This window comes from Coffea arabica, chromosome 8e (genome assembly GCF_036785885.1).
Source record: "Coffea arabica cultivar ET-39 chromosome 8e, Coffea Arabica ET-39 HiFi, whole genome shotgun sequence".
Lineage (NCBI taxonomy): Eukaryota > Viridiplantae > Streptophyta > Magnoliopsida > Gentianales > Rubiaceae > Coffea > Coffea arabica.
This window is the reverse complement of record NC_092324.1, coordinates 31,989,879-32,012,068: the sequence shown is the minus strand read 5'-3', so window position 1 is coordinate 32,012,068 and position 22,190 is coordinate 31,989,879. Positions and strand designations below refer to the sequence as shown.

General features: G+C 33.8%; 3 protein-coding genes across 4 annotated transcripts; 1 reads left to right on the top strand and 2 right to left on the bottom strand.

Annotated features, from left to right (window-relative positions):
• The first annotated feature begins 4,134 nt into the window (after window positions 1–4,134).
• LOC113702975 (transcription initiation factor TFIID subunit 10-like) lies at window positions 4,135–8,068 on the top strand. 2 transcript variants are annotated; one of them, XM_027224173.2, is made up of 6 exons: window positions 4,135–4,322; window positions 4,447–4,511; window positions 4,903–4,965; window positions 5,333–5,390; window positions 5,461–5,511; window positions 7,836–8,068. In XM_027224173.2, exons 1-6 carry the CDS (start codon window positions 4,200–4,202, stop codon window positions 7,914–7,916), a joined length of 441 nt encoding a protein of 146 aa, XP_027079974.1. In that variant the 5' UTR covers window positions 4,135–4,199; the 3' UTR covers window positions 7,917–8,068. The 2 variants fall into 2 exon arrangements, with proteins under 2 accessions (XP_027079974.1, XP_071918005.1); XM_072061904.1 differs by having other exon boundaries at window positions 5,461–5,614; window positions 7,836–7,979.
• Window positions 8,069–9,311: 1,243 nt separating this feature from the next.
• On the bottom strand, window positions 9,312–14,176 carry LOC113704376 (uncharacterized). The gene is made up of 7 exons (XM_027226255.2): window positions 14,023–14,176; window positions 13,263–13,497; window positions 12,511–13,128; window positions 11,871–12,020; window positions 11,396–11,742; window positions 10,652–10,756; window positions 9,312–9,754 (listed from the first exon to the last, which is right to left on the bottom strand). Coding segments are annotated over exons 1-7 (1,569 nt in total). The 5' UTR covers window positions 14,025–14,176; the 3' UTR covers window positions 9,312–9,642.
• Window positions 14,177–15,540: 1,364 nt separating this feature from the next.
• Window positions 15,541–19,519, bottom strand: LOC113704117 (uncharacterized). Its single transcript, XM_027225785.2, has 4 exons — window positions 19,163–19,519; window positions 18,257–18,462; window positions 17,583–17,687; window positions 15,541–16,227 (listed from the first exon to the last, which is right to left on the bottom strand). The coding sequence occupies exons 1-4, from the start codon at window positions 19,241–19,243 to the stop codon at window positions 15,789–15,791; spliced, it is 831 nt and encodes a 276-aa protein (XP_027081586.1). The 5' UTR covers window positions 19,244–19,519; the 3' UTR covers window positions 15,541–15,788.
• Between the last annotated feature and the right edge of the window lie 2,671 nt (window positions 19,520–22,190).

The window sequence follows — 22,190 nt, the reverse complement described above, 5'->3', positions numbered from 1 at the left end:
CTATTATCTCATGTTGTCACTATCCTTATGAATTTCTCTTAACTTATCCCACATTTCTTTGGCAGATTTACAGCCTTTTACTCTAATTGATTCATTTGAGTCTAACGCACTATAAAGAACATTCATGGCTTTGGCATTCAATGTGAGATTTGTTCTATCTTGAGCATTCAACTCAGCTCTTGTTTTTGGGCGAAACAAACCTGTATCTGCATCAAGAATGTTAGCATCATGCGGTCCTTCATTCACAATAAACCATAACTCAATATCAATGGATTGCAAAAAGATAATCATTCTTTCTTTCCAACTAACATAATTGAACCATTAAACATGGGAGGCCTAGTGACAGATTGCCCCTCAACAAACATGGCATGATTGGTTGTCATCTTTACTCCAAGCCGATTGAGTTTAGCCTCAAGGAGTTCAAGCTCTGATACCAATTGTAAGGATCGAAAACAACCAAGTGAATGACAAAAATAATGTAAAGATCACAAATGTAACAATAAGTAAATAAAAAGGAAAGGATTGCAAACCAATTAACTACCCAACTCCTCTTGAACTTGTAGATTAATTGAACCAACCTACTTCAAGTTGATGAATTACAATCACTCTTGTGTACAAAGGAAGGTTCACCTCCTCCTTGTCCCGAACTCCACTCGGTCCAGTCAGGACGTTTTACTATCCCTCAGGACAACCCTCACAGAGCTACACTCATGAAGTATTCACTCACAAATGAAAAGCTTACAACGAATCTCATACCACTAAGACTACAAATCTTCTTTGAAGAGTATTTTCTCACTAAAATCACTCTAGATCTTTTGTATCTTTAGTGTGCAAAAGTTGTTTGAAGTATCTGACCAACCACTATTTATATAGAACCAAGAAAGTGCCTCATTAATGCTTCCAACGGATAGAAAGTAGCTGAACAGTCAACTATCCATTGGCAGTGTCAGACGTCCGGTAGCCCTGTTTTATGCGTCCGACAGCAGGCAGAGAGTTTAAGAGATTTTCTTCAATTCTTTCGGACGTCCGGTAGATTGGTTTTCTGCGTCCGAAGGTATGATGTAAAATTGGGAGTTTTTCTTCAATTCTTTCGGACGTCCGGTAAGCTGGTTTTCTGCGTCCGAAGATACTCAATGGTTGTCGGACGTCCGATGCAGTCTTTTTGAGCGTCCGACAGCTTTTAGCAACCTTTGTCTTCTTTCAATTGCACTTGTTCATGGAATCAAATAACTTCATAACTGAAAATATTTCTTGGAGAGATATTAGTATTATCCATTGTTTTGTAAACATCAAAAGATAGGGACCAAGATCAACATATGGGATATTATAAATTTAAATAAATGATTTAACAAATCAAAAAAATAAAAGTGATAAAATTTTTCCCTCAATCCTGCTATACAAATAAAGAGTTTTGCTTATTCTTATCATAAAGAGTTTAAGCAAGGCTATAATGCTTTTAGATTATACAAAAATAATTAGTTATACAATTTCTATATATATTGTTTATACCTTATCTTTTCATGAAAAATTAATATCTTTTCGAATTGATATCTTTCATGAAAAATAATTTATATAATGTTTTTAGATTATACAAAAATAGTCAATTACATAGTTTCTAAAGATATAAAGAATACGTTATCTTTTCAAATGTATTATGTATACCTTATTTTTTTTCATGAAAAATTAATATATTTTCAAATTGATTACTTCCAATTCCACAAAAGTAATTAGTGCTAAAAATAGTTACATGTTTTAAGCATTAATATTTACACATATTTACTATATACTATTCACTCGTTCACAACTTCTAGAAGCTTTGATTAGTAATTTATAAATTTTACAAGTATTTTAATTCCTCTTAGAATTTAGAATATATACAACTAATCCATTTTTCTTAATTATCTTTAAGAATATATTTAGATGTTTAAAATGTTGTTCTAATGATTCTGAAAATATTAATACATCATCAATGTAAACTATACTAAATGAACTATAAGGGTTTAATATATCATTCATTATATTTTGAAATTCTGAAGGTGTATTTTTTAATTCGAATGGCAAATACTTTCCATTCATAATGACCAAAGGGGGTTGTGAATGCTGTTTTATATCTATCTTCAGGAGCTATTATTATTTGCCAATATCTTGATTTTAAATCGAATTTTGAAAATATTTTTGCATTGTATAACCTATTTAATAAATCCTTTTTATTTGGAATTGGATATCTAATCCATTATAAAACTTTATTTAAGGGTTTATAATGAATAACTAATCTCGGAACTCCTCTTTTTTTTTCAGCTTAATTCATAACATAAAAAGCTGCACAACTCCAAGGTGATTTTGAAGGGGTTATTAATCCTTTATCCATTAATGTTTTTATTTCTTTTTTACAGAATTCTAATAATTCAGTATTCATTTGTATTGGTCTAACTTTTGTTGGAATATTTTTTTCATTGAAACCCTTTTCATAAGGTAATCTTATTACATGTTGTTTTCTATCCCAAAAAGCATTCGAAATATCTGCACAAACTTCCTTTTTAATTAATTCTTCTAATTCTACATTTCTTTTTTGCACCTTTATTTCTTTTAATTGTTCTTCAATTTTTAAATAAAATTTTTCTTCCTTTATGTAATTTATATGTTGTTCAATTCTAGTAATAGTATTTATTGTTTTATAAATAGAGGATGATTGTAATATTTGTAATTCTCTTTGTCTTATTGGGGTTAGAAATTTAAAAGTAATAGTTTTTCCCATAATATTAGTAGAGACTCCTTCATATCCTACTGAAAATGGGTATATTTGAATTAGAAAAGATGTTCCTATTATTATATCATTGCTTATATTTTTTACAATTAAAAAATTATGTCTAATACAATAATTATCATTACATATTGATCCTTTTGTGAATTTATATTTTCCTTGTAAATTTTATCCATCTGCTGCCATTAAAGTTTCATTTGTTCTATCACAATATTTAGTAAGAATTATTCCTTCTTTTATACAGCTTGAATCTGCTCCACTATCTAATAAAGCTACACATGTTTCTTTAAAATCTTTTACTGTTATGGTGACTAAAGCATACCACTTTTGAAATGTTATTTTTTCTATTATATTTAAATATTGTTTCTCATTTTGTGGGTCTCCTGAAATAATTATTTCTTCTGTTTTTAATGTTTTTGAAGTAGAAGATTGATTTTCTATTAATGTCATTTTGGCTTCTATCTCCAAGTCTTTAGTTTTTAATTCTATAATTTCTTGTTGTAATTGTTTTACTTGAATCTTTAGACTATTAATTTCTGTTTGAAGATCTTTAGTAGTTTCTTTTTTCATACTATTTATATTAGGATTCGAATTGATATCTTTCATGAAAAATAATTTATATAATGTTTTTAGATTATACAAAAATAGTCAATTACATAGTTTCTAAAGATATAATGAATACGTTATCTTTTCAAATGTATTATGTATACCTTATTTTTTTTCATGAAAAATTAATACATTTTCAAATTGATTACTTCCAATTCCACAAAAGTAATTAGTGCTAAAAATAGTTACATGTTTTAAGCATTAATATTTACACATATATACTATATACTATTCACTCGTTCACAACTTCTAGAAGCTTTGATTAGTAATTTATAAATTTTACAAGTATTTTAATTCCTCTTAGAATTTAGAATATATACACTATGTAAGTTATCTTTCCAAATTATAAAAAATTCTACAAAAATCCACAATAGTTACCACATTCATTGCCACTTTAAAATTCAAAGAACAAATACAAGCCCATCAATTTCTTTTCTGCATATTATGCTGACCACACTACAAGCCCTTATCTTTACGAATTATAAAGAATTCTATGAAATACAATCAAATTTAAATTGCTTTCAAATTCAACAAACAAAAAATAACCACTGAAGTGCATGTAACTGTAGAAATTTTAAATAGTTTTCTATAATAATAAAATTGTTAACTACTTTATTCTAAAATTTAAATTATTTTTAACCATTTGTAATTCGGGTGCTGTCTATTGCTTAGGTATGTTGTGATTTTTGGTGATTTCGAGGCGAATTCAGAAATTAAATAAAAAAAAAAAACCAGTATTTAACTAATTGACTTTTATTCGGATTAAATAGTTGACACAAGGCACAATTGAGCAACTCAACTCCCCTCCTCCGGCATTGAACATCAGACAACAATGAACGCCACCAGCCAACAGCAGGGGCAGGGGCAGCAGCAGCACCCTAACATCGAAGGCAGGCACGATGATGACGCTGCCCTCTCTGAATTCCTCGCCTCCTTGATGGACTACACTCCCACTGTACCTATCTTTTTTTTTTCCTTCCTTACTTTGCTCCGTTGATTTACTATTATTGTATATCGGGGTACTGGTGAGATTATCTAGTAAAGGGTCAAAATCGTGTTTCTTTCTTTCGTGGTACCAGATTCCAGATGAATTAGTGGAGCATTACTTGGCTAAAAGCGGCTTCCAGTGCCCTGATGTGAGATTGTAGGTATTCGTTCCTTAATATTGAATTTTTTTCCTCTTAAGCGAATTTTCTCATTACTAACAAGTATTAAGCATTTCTTTATTGCTTGTTAAGAGTTGTTTTCCTTGGTGTGATTTGTTCTACTGTGGAAAGAAAATTTTCATAACTTGCTATTCCAGATTAATTTATTTTTTGTTATTTATTTGAAGAGGAATGGGCACTTTTTTTTTCTTGGTTATTGGTACTCCACTAGTTCATGGATTTTTGCAAAATCACATAGAATAGAGTGCCAGTAACAAAAAGTGGTGTGCTGATATTGCCACCATATCGTAGTCTACAGGGGGGGAGGAGGGGAGAGGAAGACCGAGTTTGATTCCTCTTACCTGACTGTTTTGTTTCCAATTGTTGTAGAATCAGGCTGGTTGCAGTTGCTACACAGAAGTTCATTGCTGATGTGGCTACAGACGCTCTTCAGTATGTTCATTCTGTCATTTTTCTTATGTACTTTTACGAGTGCTTTTGTATCAATTATTATCTTTAATCAGCTTAATCGTTGAGATTGTTATAAGAATTAGCTGTAGAATAACTTTGGTTTGAACGATTCAGTATTTAAGTACTTTCTTGAGAGCAATCATTGACATAAACATGAATCGAACTTTTTGATCAATGCATTGAACCAGTTAACATGATCCCTAGGCCTTTTCTTAGATGAAGGTGAAGGGGAACAGGTGATTACAGTTCCTATTTGAGTTGACCTGCGAAAATTTCAAAGTGGATTGTTTAGAAATGATTATTTAATGCCCTGCTCATTTTTTTTGCCTTTGTCTGCTAAAAAATGCAGGCAATGCAAGGCAAGGCAGTCTGCTGTAGTCAAAGATAAGAGAGAGAAGCAACAAAAGGTGCTTGTTTTTGTACTTTATTTTTCTTCCCCTTTTTACATTTACTGCATCTAACACTTTTTACCTATAGGATAAGCGGCTAATTTTGACTATGGAGGATCTTTCCAGGGCATTGCATGAGGTAAACATAAAGATCGTCTTGATTAGTGATAACATACAGAAGTCTAGTTTCCAGGATGACCCAATTGTGATGATGAAGTAATTTAGCCCACCCAATCGAAAAGGCAATTTTTTTGGTTGGATTTACTGCATTCTTTTTTCATGATAGGTATAGTTTACAATCGCTGAAGTACAGTATGTTATAATTAAACCAACTCCGCATTTCGTTTTGCAACTTGATAAATCAAATGATGATATAGTGCGTACCTGTTGTAGAGACAATTGTAAAGCAATTTATATGTTTTGCACTTAAATAACAGACTTGTAAAGGAGAATGGGTTGTTTCCTGTCAACCTTATATTAGCCGGACTCTCTTTCATTAAGAATGAACAAGAGTGCTTAAAAACTAGGAGGACTGTATGTCAGGAATGTATGAATTTGTTACAAACTGTCATGTTGATAACATATAGACTGGTTGAGTTATTTCTCAAATGTAGGACTTTCAGGTAATGTATCTTGAGAATAACCTGAGAAGGTACAAAACTTTGCCAGTTTGCTCTTCTAATATTTGTTCCCTTGGGCCATAATTACCTCTTAGCATGACCTTGTTTTAATTGGTGCTCAAGGGATGCATCCTTGTAGATGATTGTCCAACATTACCAATTTGTAGCATTATTCAATCCCTTTATTCCTGTTTTAGCAGGTTCTCATCATATTTCAGTTAACAAAGACGTGAGTTCCTAAGATGGACTTAGACAGACATGCACGCATGGACAAACACACACAGACACACACACACACACACACACACGGTTTTGGCATTTATAACGTAGCTCATTATAGAGATTTTAAGTGCCTAGGTGATCTTGCGCACATAGGCTTACTCTAAATTATCCTGTACCTTCAGTCCTTTCTCATTCTTAGAGTTCTCTTCTTTATTTTCTTTTCTTAATCTGAAAGCTAAACAAAGGAAAGGGAGATGGTTGGACTTTCACTTGTTACTTTTCATTGATTTCTAGCATGTTACTAAAACCTTGTAGAATGTTTATCAGGGAATTGGCAATTGTCTAGTCCAAGGTTATATGCACTAATATGTCTCTGATATTGGCAAAGTGGTGAAAGTATGACATGAAATTATTGTCTTCTCCCTGTTCACATGTCTGGGGATAACTGATCTCTATCAGTTCTTGAATGTCAAATGGATTCAGTATACAGTATACATGAGAACGTTTAAGTAATAAATACCCTTAATGTACTCGTCAATGAGTAATCGCTGAAAAGTGTGGCACCAGGAATAAGCAACATTGTTTAATATGTGACACTTTTTCTTTGTATTTAGATTATAATCATCAATCAAGGTAGACAGACTTGAAGTAGGAGGTCGGGAGCTTAGTCATCAGCTAAATACAATTGATCAAGATCTGAATTTTGACACAAATTATGCTATGCTTATGAGGAAAGTCCATTGACTCGAGTATTTGACTATAATCACTTAGAAGTGCTCAGGGCTTTTTCACCTAGGCTAACTAATCCCTGGCATTTACTTCATTTGCTTTTCCTTTTTTATCAAGCTACCACAGCAACTGGACCTTGGTTCTTTGGCATAATCTATTTGTTGGGATGATCTAACTCCATAATGGGTGTCAGGCTTGGCCTGTGATACTATTGTTTAGTTGTCTACATGTAACTTTTCCATCTCATTCTCATTACTCCAAGCTTTGCCAGTTCAATTAGTTTGCCCTCCACTGTTGTCATCATGTTCTCTTCAATGGATACTAGTCTCTTCCAACCTCTCTCATGTAAAGCTATAAATCTTTGTGCTCGCAAAATGTGGTTCACTACTTTCAAATATTTGAAACTTACACATCTCACTTTAGCTGCAAATTAACAGTTCCAGAAGATCTTATCGTCATTTACTTATTGAAGGGACAATCGATCATATATCTTTTGGTCTTTTGGTACTACTGTATTTGATGTTTATAGTTTACGTTGTTGACAAAACGGCTGATGGATAGTATTTGAATTTCCACCATGTATAAACTTTGGCCTTAGAGTATTGGAGCTTTTTGTGTTCCATATCCAATAAAGTACGCAACTCTTAAGCAAACTGAGAAGCCAAAGTCATTAGGATGCTTACTCAAGGTTATGATTTTCTTTGTTGTACAAGTACATGAAATATCCGTCTTGGAAGTGAGTACTTCATCTGATGAGATTTGATTCCTGCGATCTGAAATATATATATTTATTTACTTTTCGTATGTTCATCATAATTTATTTACACCTACTGGTATTTGCATTATTCTTCTTCCGGGTAATTACTGGTTTCCCTTTAACTATGCTTTGCAGCATGGCGTCAATGTGAAACATCAAGAGTATTTTGCTGACAGCCCTTCTGCTGGGTTAGATCCTGTTTCAAGGGATGAATAATCGGAGACCCTTGTTATTATTCCTTAATCAGTCTCTCCTCCTCATAGTTATTGTACTGTAAAATGATTTCTCTGCTAGTCGAAGACTGTTTAGGATACATTGTACCAAGTTATTTATAGATTATTTAAATCAATATTACATTTGCTAGTCAATTTGATGTTGGCTTTTTGAAGTTGTGAAACAATCTGATTTTGACTATTGTTTGTTTTTGGCTTTTTGGTAGTGCAAGAATAAATTTTTGGGAAGTACAATCATGCGTTCATTCAAATCACATTGAATAGTGTGTGTAAACTTGCATAACTTTACAGGGAAATTTTTTCTTTTTTCTTTTTTCTTTTTTAAAGAAATCATCATTCATGAGATCTATACTAATGCCAGAAAATATATCATCAAATATGTTACAGAAATATCATATTTGAAGGATTCGAAGATGTACCAATTTTGAGAAAATTACAAATATTACACATATTATATTGTGAATCTTCATCCTAGTCCAATAGATATCTATCTTTTTGGCCCCAACAAGCGTACGTGCATGTTTTCTTCCATCACTAGAAATTCCAGATTTGACAAACAAATATGCCAAAAAAAAACTAAGATTTGACCCAAAAAAAATATAATGCAAGTAAAACTATCACTATTAACCATAAGAGAGAGGAGACCCTCCTTGAAAAGCAAAAATCTCTTAGTAGGAAACCTTCCTAGAAATTTTAAGAGATATTTTATTACCCTCCAATGGAAAAAGAAATCACTGGAGGAAAGGAGAGTGGCCATCTGGGAGGAGCGGAGGAAGTTAGAGAGAATCCTCTCGTAGGAAATTACGAGTATATTAATTGGATTGGACGTTATTTCAGAATTCAAAATTTAGGCCGACCTGGCCTTCAATTTGTGCAGACCGAATTGCTAATCCGTTTTCATAAAATCATGAGCAAGGATGCAAATAGGTTTATTTTAGTATGTCATTTTCATGCTTGGCAAGGTGAAGTCCTATTGGTTCGTTACTTTAATTTGGCCACTAAATTTCCAAGAGTACAAATTCATGACCAAAGAGATCACATTTCGGCTTGGATTTAGGACTAACAGGACCAGACTTGCTATAAAAACATTCCAAATTACTCTCTTTTCCCCTATCATCTTTCCTATTCGAATGCAGCACGAATCTTTCTCAATTTTTCGTTCTCTCTTTCGTCAATCTTGCCTAAGAGAGCAGCCCAGATGCACTGTTAAGATGATCTGCAGCATAAAATTGGCAAATAATCCTAGGCTCAAGAAATGCTAAAGTTGGAGATCATCAGTTCAGATTAGCATGTACGGCTGTAGAGACAAAGATGCGGAACTCAGTCAATTTTGACACCAACTCTTCTACCTGATTTCCCAAAAGAAATTAAAGAAAAATTGAAAAAAAAAAGAGTTAAATTAGATATAACCCACAGTATTGACATGTTTAGAATTTAAAAGAATTGATGAAAGAAAGACTAGGGAAAAAAAACATCAAAGGACTCCATCCCTTCAAAATAGGTACAACAGAGTTCACAACAAACTATGAGGCAACAGCTTATCAGCAGCTTCACGTTAAAGAGCCTTTTAACCATTCAGCTCCCGTTTCTTTTACAGCCTGCAGCAATTTTCCTCCTGAGCTAAGGAGATCGGCCTGCATGAAAATATTCACTGTTTCCCAGTCGTATGCTCAATCAACTGCCAACGCGTCCCCCAGTCGTATACTCAATCAACTACCAACGCTAATCTCATCTAAATCTTCTTCATCATCAACTGGTGGACTAAACCAAGAGGATTCAAGGAGATGGCGCACGCTCTCCTCAGACATATAACTGCGAATGCTGTTAAAAGAGACCAAAAAACAAGATATAAAGATGGACAAATGCAAAATCTACAGTGAATAAAAGCATTAGGAATGTATGCACTCACCTGATCCTGCATAAACATGCAAGCTAAAAATAATCCGTTTGCGTAGGGGCTCATCACATTTGTGAAATGTCGTTTCTGATACCACTATCTTCTCATTTAAGAGTAGAATTTCCATTTAGACACCACTATCTTCTCATAAAAGAAAAAATAGTTTCATCTTTAGACCACATGGTTATGTAGACAAGTTTTCGCTGAATCAAAAGCATTTCAGGCAAGGTCCAAGACTTCTTGATCAAAACCTTGAGGGACAACTTAAATAAGTTACCTGCTTACTCCTTTTATCCTACCATGAAGTCCTAGTTTGATTTGTTACAGTACATTGCAAGGAAATGTTATAGAGAATTTCAAGCAAGCAAAATGGCTGGAGTATGGACCAAGACTGCTTTATTCACTCTATACTGCAGTCTAGGATAAGGGCATTAAACTGACATGTATTGACAACAAGAAAAGGAAGGTGAGCTTTTGCTTGCTTACAGATGAATGTGACAATTGAGCAACTTTAAATGCTGCTAATGAAGTAGCCAAATCAGTGACAAACTAAAACAATTCTACCACCCAAGATGCAGTGAAGATCCAGACTTTTTCACCACCATAACATGCAATAACTCTTAAAATTCCACCATATTATTTTTGACAGTATTCTTCCATCTTGCAAATCTTACCAAAACTCCAAGGTAACTTTCATCTCAAACATATGCATGATGTGCAAGATTAATTGCTGTACCACTATGAATCCAACTATTTCATCCTATTTCTGAATCCAAAACAGTATCAACCAAAAGAAACTGGCAAAGCAGATGTGATCCTACCTGCCATCGGGAGAGCGATGGGTAATAAGAAATTCAAACGGACGCGTGCATAGTGGGCAGGTAGGTTGCTCCTTGTAGGATGCCCATCGGAGGATGCAGGTTACACTGAACCAAATCAGATCAGGAAGATTATTCTCACAATTTATGTGCCAAGTAATTGATAGTGGCATAGACAACATTTTTTAAATTCATATAGGAGAGATTTATCCAACAAACATAATGGTGGCCTAGCAAAATCACATTAACAAGCCTACCACTGTTATCACTTCATATTAACATATAACATTATCAAATAACCTCTATTTGACCAGTAAAAAAGCTGCCCAAGTTTAAGCAAAATAAAGGACAATAACAAAGGACAGGGATAATATCTCTAAACATTTCTGGATACGGTTGCAAATAGACCAAACTCAAATAACAAATTCCAAAATTTTGGACACTACCAAATCAATAACATGACAAAACCCTGTCCACCTTCTCTGACAGAACACACTACTAATTTGTCCAACCGCACAACATTGACATAAACACCATTTATCCACGAAGAACATACATTCCTAAGGGACAGACCAGTAAGCTTGCATGACATAAACCCAAGGGACAGACCTTTTACATTGACATAAACTTTTAGTCTTTTTCTCATTTCATCCCTTCAAAAGTGTACAAAAGAGAAAACATATAGGAATATAAATGTAACAGATTATGGGTTATTTTGAACACAACAATGGAAGATAAGGGACAGACCAGTAAGCATGCTGGCAACCTTTTACAAGAGCAGTTTCCTGGAGCATCATTCTATTCAAACATATTGCACAGTCCCCAACATTATGAAGACCATCACCATTCATACCACAACTCTCACAGACGATTGAGGACTTGGCATTGATTCTTCTCATCTCCTGAAGGACCATTTTTTGGTTGACCTCCATCATCTCAACCAATCTGGTCACCATCTGATGAAATTGCTCAACCTGTCCTTTCAGATCCCTCATAGCATCTTCAATACTTTGAAGCCTACTTTCAATCTTCTCTATCCCATCCTCAAGACGTCTCTCCTCACCAACAGAATGATCTTCAAACATGGCATCGACCTATGTCAATGACAAAATTGTAATATTAAATGCAGAAAAGTATAACTATGATTTATTACAGCGTAATACATATTAAGAAACAGTCAAGGACCAATTCAATCTATGCTACATAACACCCTGTCATTTACCTGTGCACCATTGAAAACCCCCATAACCTTTAGCTGATCAACCTTCCTCTTCAACACCTCTTCATCCCAGTCTTCAATGCGTGGAATGTGCCGATTACAAAGTGCTGTATATGCGTCACCATGGATGCAAAAATGCTCAAAGTATAAGATCTACCAAACCAGCAGTGGAAGAAAGTTAAAAAACAGTCAAGATCTACCAAACCAGCAGTGAAGGAAAGTTAAAAGACAGTCAAGATCTACCAAATCAGCAGTCAAAAAAAATCTATAGAAAGGGACCACATTCAGATTTGAACTTATTAAGCTATGGTTTTTGACATTATCGCTTCTACTAAGATCAAGTAATGTTGCATAAAGTAAAGCATTTTTCCATTCTTAGATTGCCTAATCAAACAACTACTACAGGCATTCAAACTCTGCATCTGAAATGAAAACATGATAAATCTCAACTAATTTACATTGAAGCGTAAATCAAATAATCTCAATGGCATTATGTACCACAAGCATAACATACACAGAAGCATGAAACCAGTTGAAATACTCAGGTACACATATCGAGATCTGTTCTCCCAAAAATTACAAGAAACCTGAATGAACAAATAATGAGAATTTGATGTACTACTATATACTGAAAATAGATTACCATCAAAACAACAATGCACCCAACAAACTCGAACTGATTTCTTTGCCTCTGATCGCAAAGAGAGTCAATCAGGTGGTCAAGGATGTATTTAGACCAGTTCATGTTCTTCAAATTGTCCACCTTGGCAACTACTGCAAGCAAGCTCTTCCTTATAGCAAACTTCGTCCTAGGGCATAAGAGTCTACAGAGCAAAAACAGCACAAGCTTAACTTTGAAGTCTGTCCCGCTGCTGTTGGTCTTCATTAGACTAGTTCTCAGTCTGGCCAAGCCTATCTCACCACCATTATCCAACTGAATGTTAAATTCAGTCAGTAAATTATCATCCAAAGACAATTCACTTTCTAAAGCAGCTACATCCAAGCCTCCACTATTCAATCCCGTTACATACCCAACATGCTTAGGAGTCACCTTCAAACTTCTACCATGGACATTCAATGTCCTCTGCTCTGCATTGAAATGGTCCACCAACCAAGAACAGTAATCGTTATCTAGATTGAAAGCTAGTATCTTTAGAATCGGTGCAAAACCTAGATCCTTAATTGCATTCTCTTGTTCTGGCGTGAGCTTGTCAATTATTTCTTTCACCATATGCGTCGAGCTTCTAGTGCTATATGGTGACTGCAATTCAAATTTCAACAATTAAACTTACATATCAATCATCAATTGGAAAAACACTGAACAGCTCATCATATCAAGACATTTAAATAAACAAATCACCAGAAGTCCTATAACCAGTAAATCTATCTACTTACTCGTGAAATGGCTGCTCTAACAACTTGTTCAGACTGCAAGTTTTCTACATTCGCACTGCTGCAAGCATCTGCTGCATCATGTCTTGCTCCCGTCCTCATTCTGGCTGAATTACTTTCAGCCCTTCCATTCTCTCTAATATCAATACTACCACTTTGATGAATATCACATTCCAGATTATCACCTCTCTGCCGCACGTTACGACTGGTTCCTTCGCCTCCCGCCCTCCTCTTTCCCCTGCATACGAGTAATGTGACAAACATTCCATTGCAGGTTTCAAATTAATACTCCTAAACAAAATACCAAAGGAATCTAGCAAGCGTAATAAACCCAAAAAAAGCACAAACTTGTGAAAAGGGTGCACTCCCTCAGCTATAGAATAACTTAAGACTTATTTATAGTAAAGGCTGCCCTTTTATTTAACTTCTATGCCACAACACTTTGTCGTGTACATTGAACATTACACTTCATACAGAATCTTAACAAAAGCCCTTCTCACTAATTAACCAGAAAAATTGAATCTTTTTCTAAAGGATTGCGGAATAGTCCACTTTAATTTCCCATCAAGAATTACACAATTAACATTAATGGTTCAGGTTTTATCAGGGTTTTAACCTGCTACGCAAAACCATCATGCAAACTAAAGTCTTTAAATTATGTTGGTTAATACCAACAACATATTTGTGTTTGTTTTCCATTGTACACTAATAAAATTGAAAAGGTTTAAAGACAAGTATAGAACTTTTGGGTAACTTTACTCACATTTTCAACTGAGAATTGTCTGTTCAAGAAATGGGCTTTGCCCAGTTCTTCTTCAGCTACTGTTCTCCTTCCTTCAGATCCCAACGATAGCCTTAAAAACTTCCTTTCTCTTCTTGACTTCAGCCAAATTTTAACCGAAAAGAGGTTTTTAACTGCTTTAACCCTAAACAGTCTTGTTATATACCCACTGGATTTTTTAGCGGTTACTGTTTACTTATTTATTACTTTACCATTTTAACCTTAACTTTATACATTCAAGTTGTCGTGATTACTGATTTACTGGTTGACAATTTTTCTAGCTTTTCTAAAAAAAAATCAATTAATATGGAAAGGACACTAACGATAGTCGCTAAATCGTATAGTTTATTGTCAATCGTTCTAAAATGATATAAGAGTTTTTTAACAGGTTGTAATTCATCATTTACAATTCATATATTTTTTGTAACAACTTCTGATTCATTGTCACATGTTAATACATTTTTCTAACAGTACAATTCAATGTGAATCATTACTAAACAGTGTAAGAGTTCTTTGACATGTTGTAATTCATTGTCAACAATATATAATTTATTGACAATTGTTTGTATATTTTCGTAACAAACATTTTATATTGAACTATTATTCATGTAAACTTAAACTTGTTAGTTTAGTTAGAATTACATGATGTTCTCTGATCCTTACTTATTAAATTTTGTAAACCCTAGGCCATTAACTTTTTGGGTTAGAGTTTAGATGTTTGTTATTCTTCCCCCCCCCCCCCCCCCTTTACCTACTGAAAAACCTAAAGTTTAAATCCTAAAGCAAATGACAACATTTAAAAAAAAAGAAATTAATTTGATAGCATCAGGTCAAGTTATAAAACAGAACATCCCTCAACTCAAATCACAACATTTCAGCTTTCTGACTTCTGCTTTTTTTCATTCTAGCACCTTCCTCATCTTATATGCATGTGTTTGCATGCCTCTTTGGCAAATTTTTGTTTCTACGGTATGAAACTTTTGAGATTCGTTACTGCATTTCACTATGACCGGCTTTTGCAAATTTGACTAGATTAATCCAATGTGTTCCTTTAAATCATGAATATTACTTTCTTTTTTTTAAAAATAATAATTGTTAAAGTCAATCACTTCAGTCTTTCGTATGATAGCAATTAGAATTGAACTCGTAAAAGCAATCAGTAAAATCCCCTAAAGCAGTTCGGCATGGACTTGGCAAACATACCCTATAGCGTGTAGCAGAATTCTTTCCTGCACATTAGTTTATGAGATCAATGTCTACATTAAGTTAGGATTAATCTTTGTATATATTGTCAGTATTTACACAATTACCGTTAAACATACGACACATGTACAAGATTTGAATTTAAATTCAAAATTTTATTTATATATCATCCATCCAACCAACCGTGACAATATATACAATAACAATGTATATAATAAGTTATTTAAGTGTATATAAGATTTACTAATAAGTTATTTAAGTTGATTTTAGTCCCCCTCAAAGAAATGTCTGCACAGATTTGAGGTGGAATAACTAGGTCAATCAAAGGATTGAAATCTTGAATAAATACAGAAGGGGCAGTTAACTATTTAGCCCAATTACGAGTACATCCAATCACATACTCGAGTCGTCAGCATCTGCTAAATTATTAATTCAGAATAAAGCGGTAAAATTCTGTACAAGTTTGATGATTCAGACAAAGGTCTCAAAGCTTGTGAAGCAGGCGTCTTCAGGCCAAAGATAGGTCTTCATGCTTCAATGCAACCTCACTTGCGACCCAACCTTGCCAAATGCTGCTGATGCTTTGCAGCAGCTGCTTTATCAGCAGCTTCACGCTTCAGAGCCCTTTTAGCCCTTCGGCCCACTGCTGGCGACTCTCTTGCAGCTGCAGTTTCTTTCTTTCTAGGCTGGCGAGATGGTCCCGCACCAGAGTCTTGGGTATTGGGGCGAGGAATTGGCCTAGCTTCCTGCCTTCCTGCTCGAACATAACCATTGTCCCCCCATCTTCTGTTACCAATCCGTATACTCGATGAACCACCAAAGTAAATCTCATCTATCTCTTCTTCTTCTTCATCTTCGTAGGCATAGGAATAGAAAAATCCCATATCATCTTCCACCTCATCCCTTTCCTCCACAATCAAGGGCTTGTACCATACGGCTCTTAGGAGGAGACACACACTCTCCTCGAACATATAATCATGAATGCTGTTCAAAGAGAAAAAACGATCAGCTCCAAAAATATATTACTTCTCGACACAATTGCTTTATTAAGAGGCCACCTTCAAAAGATGGATTACTTTCCAGAGACTATGGCTAGATAATAGCAAAACAGCAATCTAAAAGCATTAAGACTGCACTCTATGGCTCAAGCTTTTCACGGTAAACATCAAGGATGCAAACATGAAGGGACATGCCTGCTCCTGCCAGGACACACATGCAAGAAAATGAGCATTTTCACGTACTACTTCAGGTCTGGATGGTGATGAGAGAGCAGAATTTTTTTCCATTTTTTTTTTTTTTTGGTTTTGAGAGGGAGGTGGGGGTGGGGATGGGGTGAGGAGGAACAAAAGCTCAACTAATTTGATATATGATAGAAACAGTCATGAATCAGATTATCGAAGTATCCATCTTCCCATGCTCTCTGTCTTCTCATTAGTCAAACATTGATTGCAAATACAACATTAAGTCACGCAGATGGATGCCAGATGAGTCAAAAGCATTTAAAGCTAGGTTCAAGCTTTTTTATTACAGGTTTGGGATCAAGTACACAAATCCAAGTTGTAATCAAATGCATTTACACATAAACAAGGTGACTGCTTACTAATATTGGATCACAAACTTTACATAAATGCAAAAGACCAAACCTAGAACCCTAAATGGTCAAAGATTTGCTTAACTTAAGCAAATAACATACAGAAATACAGACGCTAAGGAGGATAAGAGACCAACTAGCAACACAGATCAAGTCCAGCTTAAAAACCAAAGCAGCCAACATAGTCAAACAAACACTCTACTTCGTTTATAAGTGCACTTACAAATCCTTTTCTGGCGTTTATGGGTGAAAGTTAGAATTAATGGTACCAGCAAAAAAAAATTAATAAAGGACTAACCAAAATTGCGAACATCTAGCTGCAGCAGAAGTTTCAGCACCACATTCATATATTTTATGGCGGAAGCAAACAATACCACAACAATGACTGAAAAATTGGTTCATTTAACTGCCAGCCAGTAGTACTAAATACCCACACCAACCAATATGTCACTATCATAAGGAAGGTAGAGTAAAAACTGACTTCAAATAAATACATTTACAGATTAACTCATTACAAAACATGTATGAACTCTTAAAAAGTCCTCCCAATTAATGCTTGTAGAGACACTCTACCAGCTCAATAATTCTGTTCATTTAGCACCAATTGTCAAATAAGTTCTCACTTGAAATTTCTGCAAAGTTTTCCAAAACAATTGCCACATGGAAATTATTCTAACCAAGCTTTCCCAAATTCGACCCACAAAGATCTACAAATGAGAAAATAATGATAGGACACATGATTTTGTACCTTCCATCAAGGGACCGATGAATATTGAGAGACTCAAATGGTTGTTTGCACTGGGGACATGTAGGTTCCTTCTTGTAAGATGCCCAATGCAGTATGCAGTTCACGCTGAGAACCAACAGTGATCGTGTCAGTCATCTAATTGCAATATCTAAATATTGTTTTAGCTCCAACAATATAATGGACACAAAAAGAGTCCAAAACTACATCCATGTGCATGAAAATTTCAAAACTTATCAGAGGACAGCTAACACATAAAAGAGGTAATCCAGCACAAGAGTTGATATATGGGCCAAACAACAGACCTAAAGTTATTGTCAAGCCAACGACAACAACAATAACGGACTACTTGTTAATTGACCAGGTGAAAAGTTTTTCTCATGTTTTTGCAAACCAAACACAATAACCACAAATGAAGTGATACATAGTTACTCATGCATCTGGAAACCAAATTTAGCACCAAAAAAACAGAAACTTGGAAAATCAAGAGTTTAATCAATAACTAACTAGGTACTCTGAAATATAAAATGACCAATACTTTCAAGTAGGAAAATCAAGATCACAACCCCATTCTATACAATTTTACCAAGCTACTCGCCTACAAGAAATAATAAAAGAATCATTGTGCATAGAGATAATAAAATCACAAACATTAATAGGTCAAAGCAAAGACAAACCAGTAGGCATGCTCGCAACCTTTTACAAGTGCAGTTTCCTGAAGCATAATATGATTCAAACAAATTGCACAAACCCCATCATGATGGGGACTATTGTTATCAAAACGACTGTCAGCAACACCACTGCTACTCTCACATCCCACTGAAGTCATCTCCCCTGCTGCATAAGTACCGTTACCCTTCATTTTCTCCTCCATCATCTCACTCTGCAAACCCACATTTTCCACCAAACAAAAACATTCAATTTTCAACAACAAAGATCTAATAATTAATAACTTAATCACCAACCCAATAGTAAGATTTACCACAACTATCATACTTTATCCCAATTAAATCTACCAACGGTGTTAACCACAAGAGTTATAGCATTTTCGATTCATTTTTGACAACAACAACGATAATAAAGAAAGACTTCAATCAGTCTTCAGTGAAACATAGAACCATAACAATCTACAACAGTTATTAACTTCTTTTTTTTATTTGGACTTTACTACTATTTTCAGCTATAATTACTGCAGTTTCCGTTACCCCAGTTCGGAATCCACTACCACTATCAAATCAAATGACACGTGAGAATATAAATTTTCAACAATAAAAGTTAAATCCCAAAAAACATTTGCTAGACTACTGAAGAAAGATAAAATTCAGCCAACAATCCCTCAAGATTTCAATTAGATTAATCCAATATAATCTATCCACAAAAAAGGCTCCGACCCGGATTTTATAATCAGATCAGAAGGTCAAAAAACTTCACATATCAACCAACAATTACTAAGAATAAATCAAATCCATATCAAACCAAGGAAAAAAAAATTTTTCCCATTTTCTCAGTGTTCTAAAATTTTCACTGTAAAACCAAAAAATTCCCAAAAAAATAGTCAAGAGAAAATAACCGAGGGAACGAACCTGGTCGTGGATGGATAGATCTTGAAGAGAGTCGGTGAGTTGTTGCTCTTGATGGGCGATTTCGAAGATTGTAGCAGCCATGGAATAATACTGGAAGGAAAGAAAGACGGGTTCTTGAAATAAAAAGCTTTTTAATTAATCCTAAAGGTCTGATCTATATTTATATTTATGTATAATTTACAAAATTTGGTGAGAAAACAGAGAGCGAGAGCTGCTGACGAATTATTCTGATTCCATAAAGAGGGAGAGGCCCCTCCAGACGGGAGAAGGGAGGAAGAGAGGGGAGAGGCGAGTCAGCCTGAGACACGACAACGAGTCTTTTAACGCGGTGGCTGTAAACTGTAAAGGTCATGATTTCCCCTTTCTATTTTATTTTGACGAAAAATTTTAAATGAATCAAGAGAATACCTATTATTAATTAATCTATTATTACTGCAACCGTCAGAGTTGTCAATACGCAATAGGACCGTGCTTGGTCCGATTGGTCCAAAAAATTAGGCCCAGCTGAGACTCAAAATGAGGTCCGATTTAATTGTAGGTCCAGCTTTTACCCCTTTTTTGTTTGACAAGCTAGCTCGTGGTCAAATAATTAAGGAGGTGTCAAAATGGATGATTTGCATGGGTTTTGGTTGGATAAAATGACTAATGGATATAATTGAGTCAATTTATTTTTAATTAAATGGGTATAAATGAGTAAGTCAAAAAAAGAGTTGGGTAATCCAATTACTCATTTGTAACTCATTTATTTTAACTTTTTATAAATTCATTTAAATTCATTTTTACAAACTAAGTTATCAATTTATACCATCTTTTGCACCCATCATTAATTTTAAATATTTACTTATAATGCTCAATAAGCCTAATTATCAATTTTTTTGCATCCATATTCTATGTCGCAAAATTACATACTATTTAATAATTAAACAATAAGAATATAAAAATTTGAACTAAGTACTATAAAAATTAACATAAAAACTTAATTCAAAAATTTTGAACCTTTAGCATTTTTCGTGTGTAAATTTAAAATTTCGTTTTGAAAAAGTAAACAAACTAAAAGAAAATAAAATGATAAAATAAAACCAACAAATAATAGTAATAATGAAACAAAAGTAGTTAACATTATGACAAAATGAAAGTTTGAAAAAAAAAGGGTGGGGGAAAAGAGGAGGTTTGGGAGAAGACAATTCTAAATGGGTTAATTGAATTTGATGGGTTACCCAATAATACCCATTTAATAAATGGGTATTATTGGTTAATCCATTTATATCCATATGCAAAAAATTTAAGATACCCATACCCATCTATTCGTGGGCGGATATGAGTAAATTTAGTTAAATATGTTTGTTTGGTAGCTATACATATGAGTATGTGACTTTTATTTATAATGATGTATATTGTTTAATAATTGTATGTATTATTGCATACATAATTTATAATTTGCATATAATGGTAAAATAAAATAAAATAATATATGCTTATAATATATAATTATGGATTAAAGTATATGAAAGGAAAAATATAATTATGGATTAATTTTGAGTTGGAATTGAGCCCAAATTAGGCACGAAGCTCTAATTTCTTTTGATGTTAATTGAGGAAGAAATTTAGTTTACCTACCTTACAAATTTATATTGCAAATACGTACCTTCAAACTTACATTCAATATTTTTGTGTGTTTTTATTAGGCACTGTGTTCAAGTTTTCAAGTCTGCTTCGTTACATTATTGTAACCCAATTACGAGGTACCTATGTTTGCAGAAAGAAAATCCTTTCACAAAATGTTAAGGAAATGTTTGCTTAGTTGAATTTGACTTTAATACACAGATATCTTATATGTGTCCTAGGGATGAAGACTCGCTCCATATTTATGGAACTATTTTTCTTAAAAAATGAATCTTATATACACTATAAATGTATATGCTATCGCCATTAGATATATGATACATGTGCAAAATTTGAATTTAAAATTTAAAATTTACTCATGTATCATCCATTCAACCATAATAATGTATACATTGACAGTATATACAAAATTTATTCTTTCTTAAATATGATAGAACTAATTAACTTTTAGATTAATTTTTTCTACACTGACAGTGTATATACTGTTAATGTTGGATGAATGATAAATATGTAAAATTTGAATTTAAAATTTAACTTTTGCACATATATCATGGATTGAACAAGTGATAGTGTACATACTGTTAGTATATATAAGATTTACTTTTAACTTTTATTGTAAAGGTATAAAATATAATTTACAAAATGAGAAAAGAATGAACAGCAAATCCCTACTCTGAATTAAAATTTGAAGTAGTCTTCTTTTAAACTTTCGTGTCCCGCAAGGACCTTGGGTACTTTATTTAACTTTTTTTTTCCTTGTTCTTTTCGTGTGGCTCTAGGGAGGGAAAAAGGCCCCTTAACATGGGATATGCCATGCCTGTAGCATTCTCCTTACAGATAAGATGGATAGATAGCCAACTGGCGATTGACTTTTACTAGGAGGTATAAAACGCGCGATGCGCGTAGGTAACTAAAGACAATATGCCCCGCCAAATATGTCAAATATGCGTTGGTAATAGTGCTTAGCATGCCCCATTGAATGTAAAAAAAAAGTTGAAATTATAAGTTTAATTGCACTAATTGTTGGAAGATAAAAATGGATTGTGCAAAGCATACATTATATTAGAGACTGGAATAATTGTAATTATAGAATGGTTGCAAATTTGATGAATATCGTATAAATAAGGTGCATAGGGAGATTAATTCTTCAAAGTAGAAGATGGTGGTAGATAATAAATTGAGATTTAAATGGAAAATGGCAAATGCCATGTATACACAAAGTTGAATATAATGAAGTACAGTTACAAAAGTCATGGCCTGGTGGATAGAGAGTAGTATTTCGCCATTGCGAAAATCATGATTTGTAACAAAGTGACATTTGTCACTCACAGAATTCTATCCACCTTATCAACTATTTTTATCCCCTCACTTCATTAGTAGCGAGAATGACACACAAGCATTACGC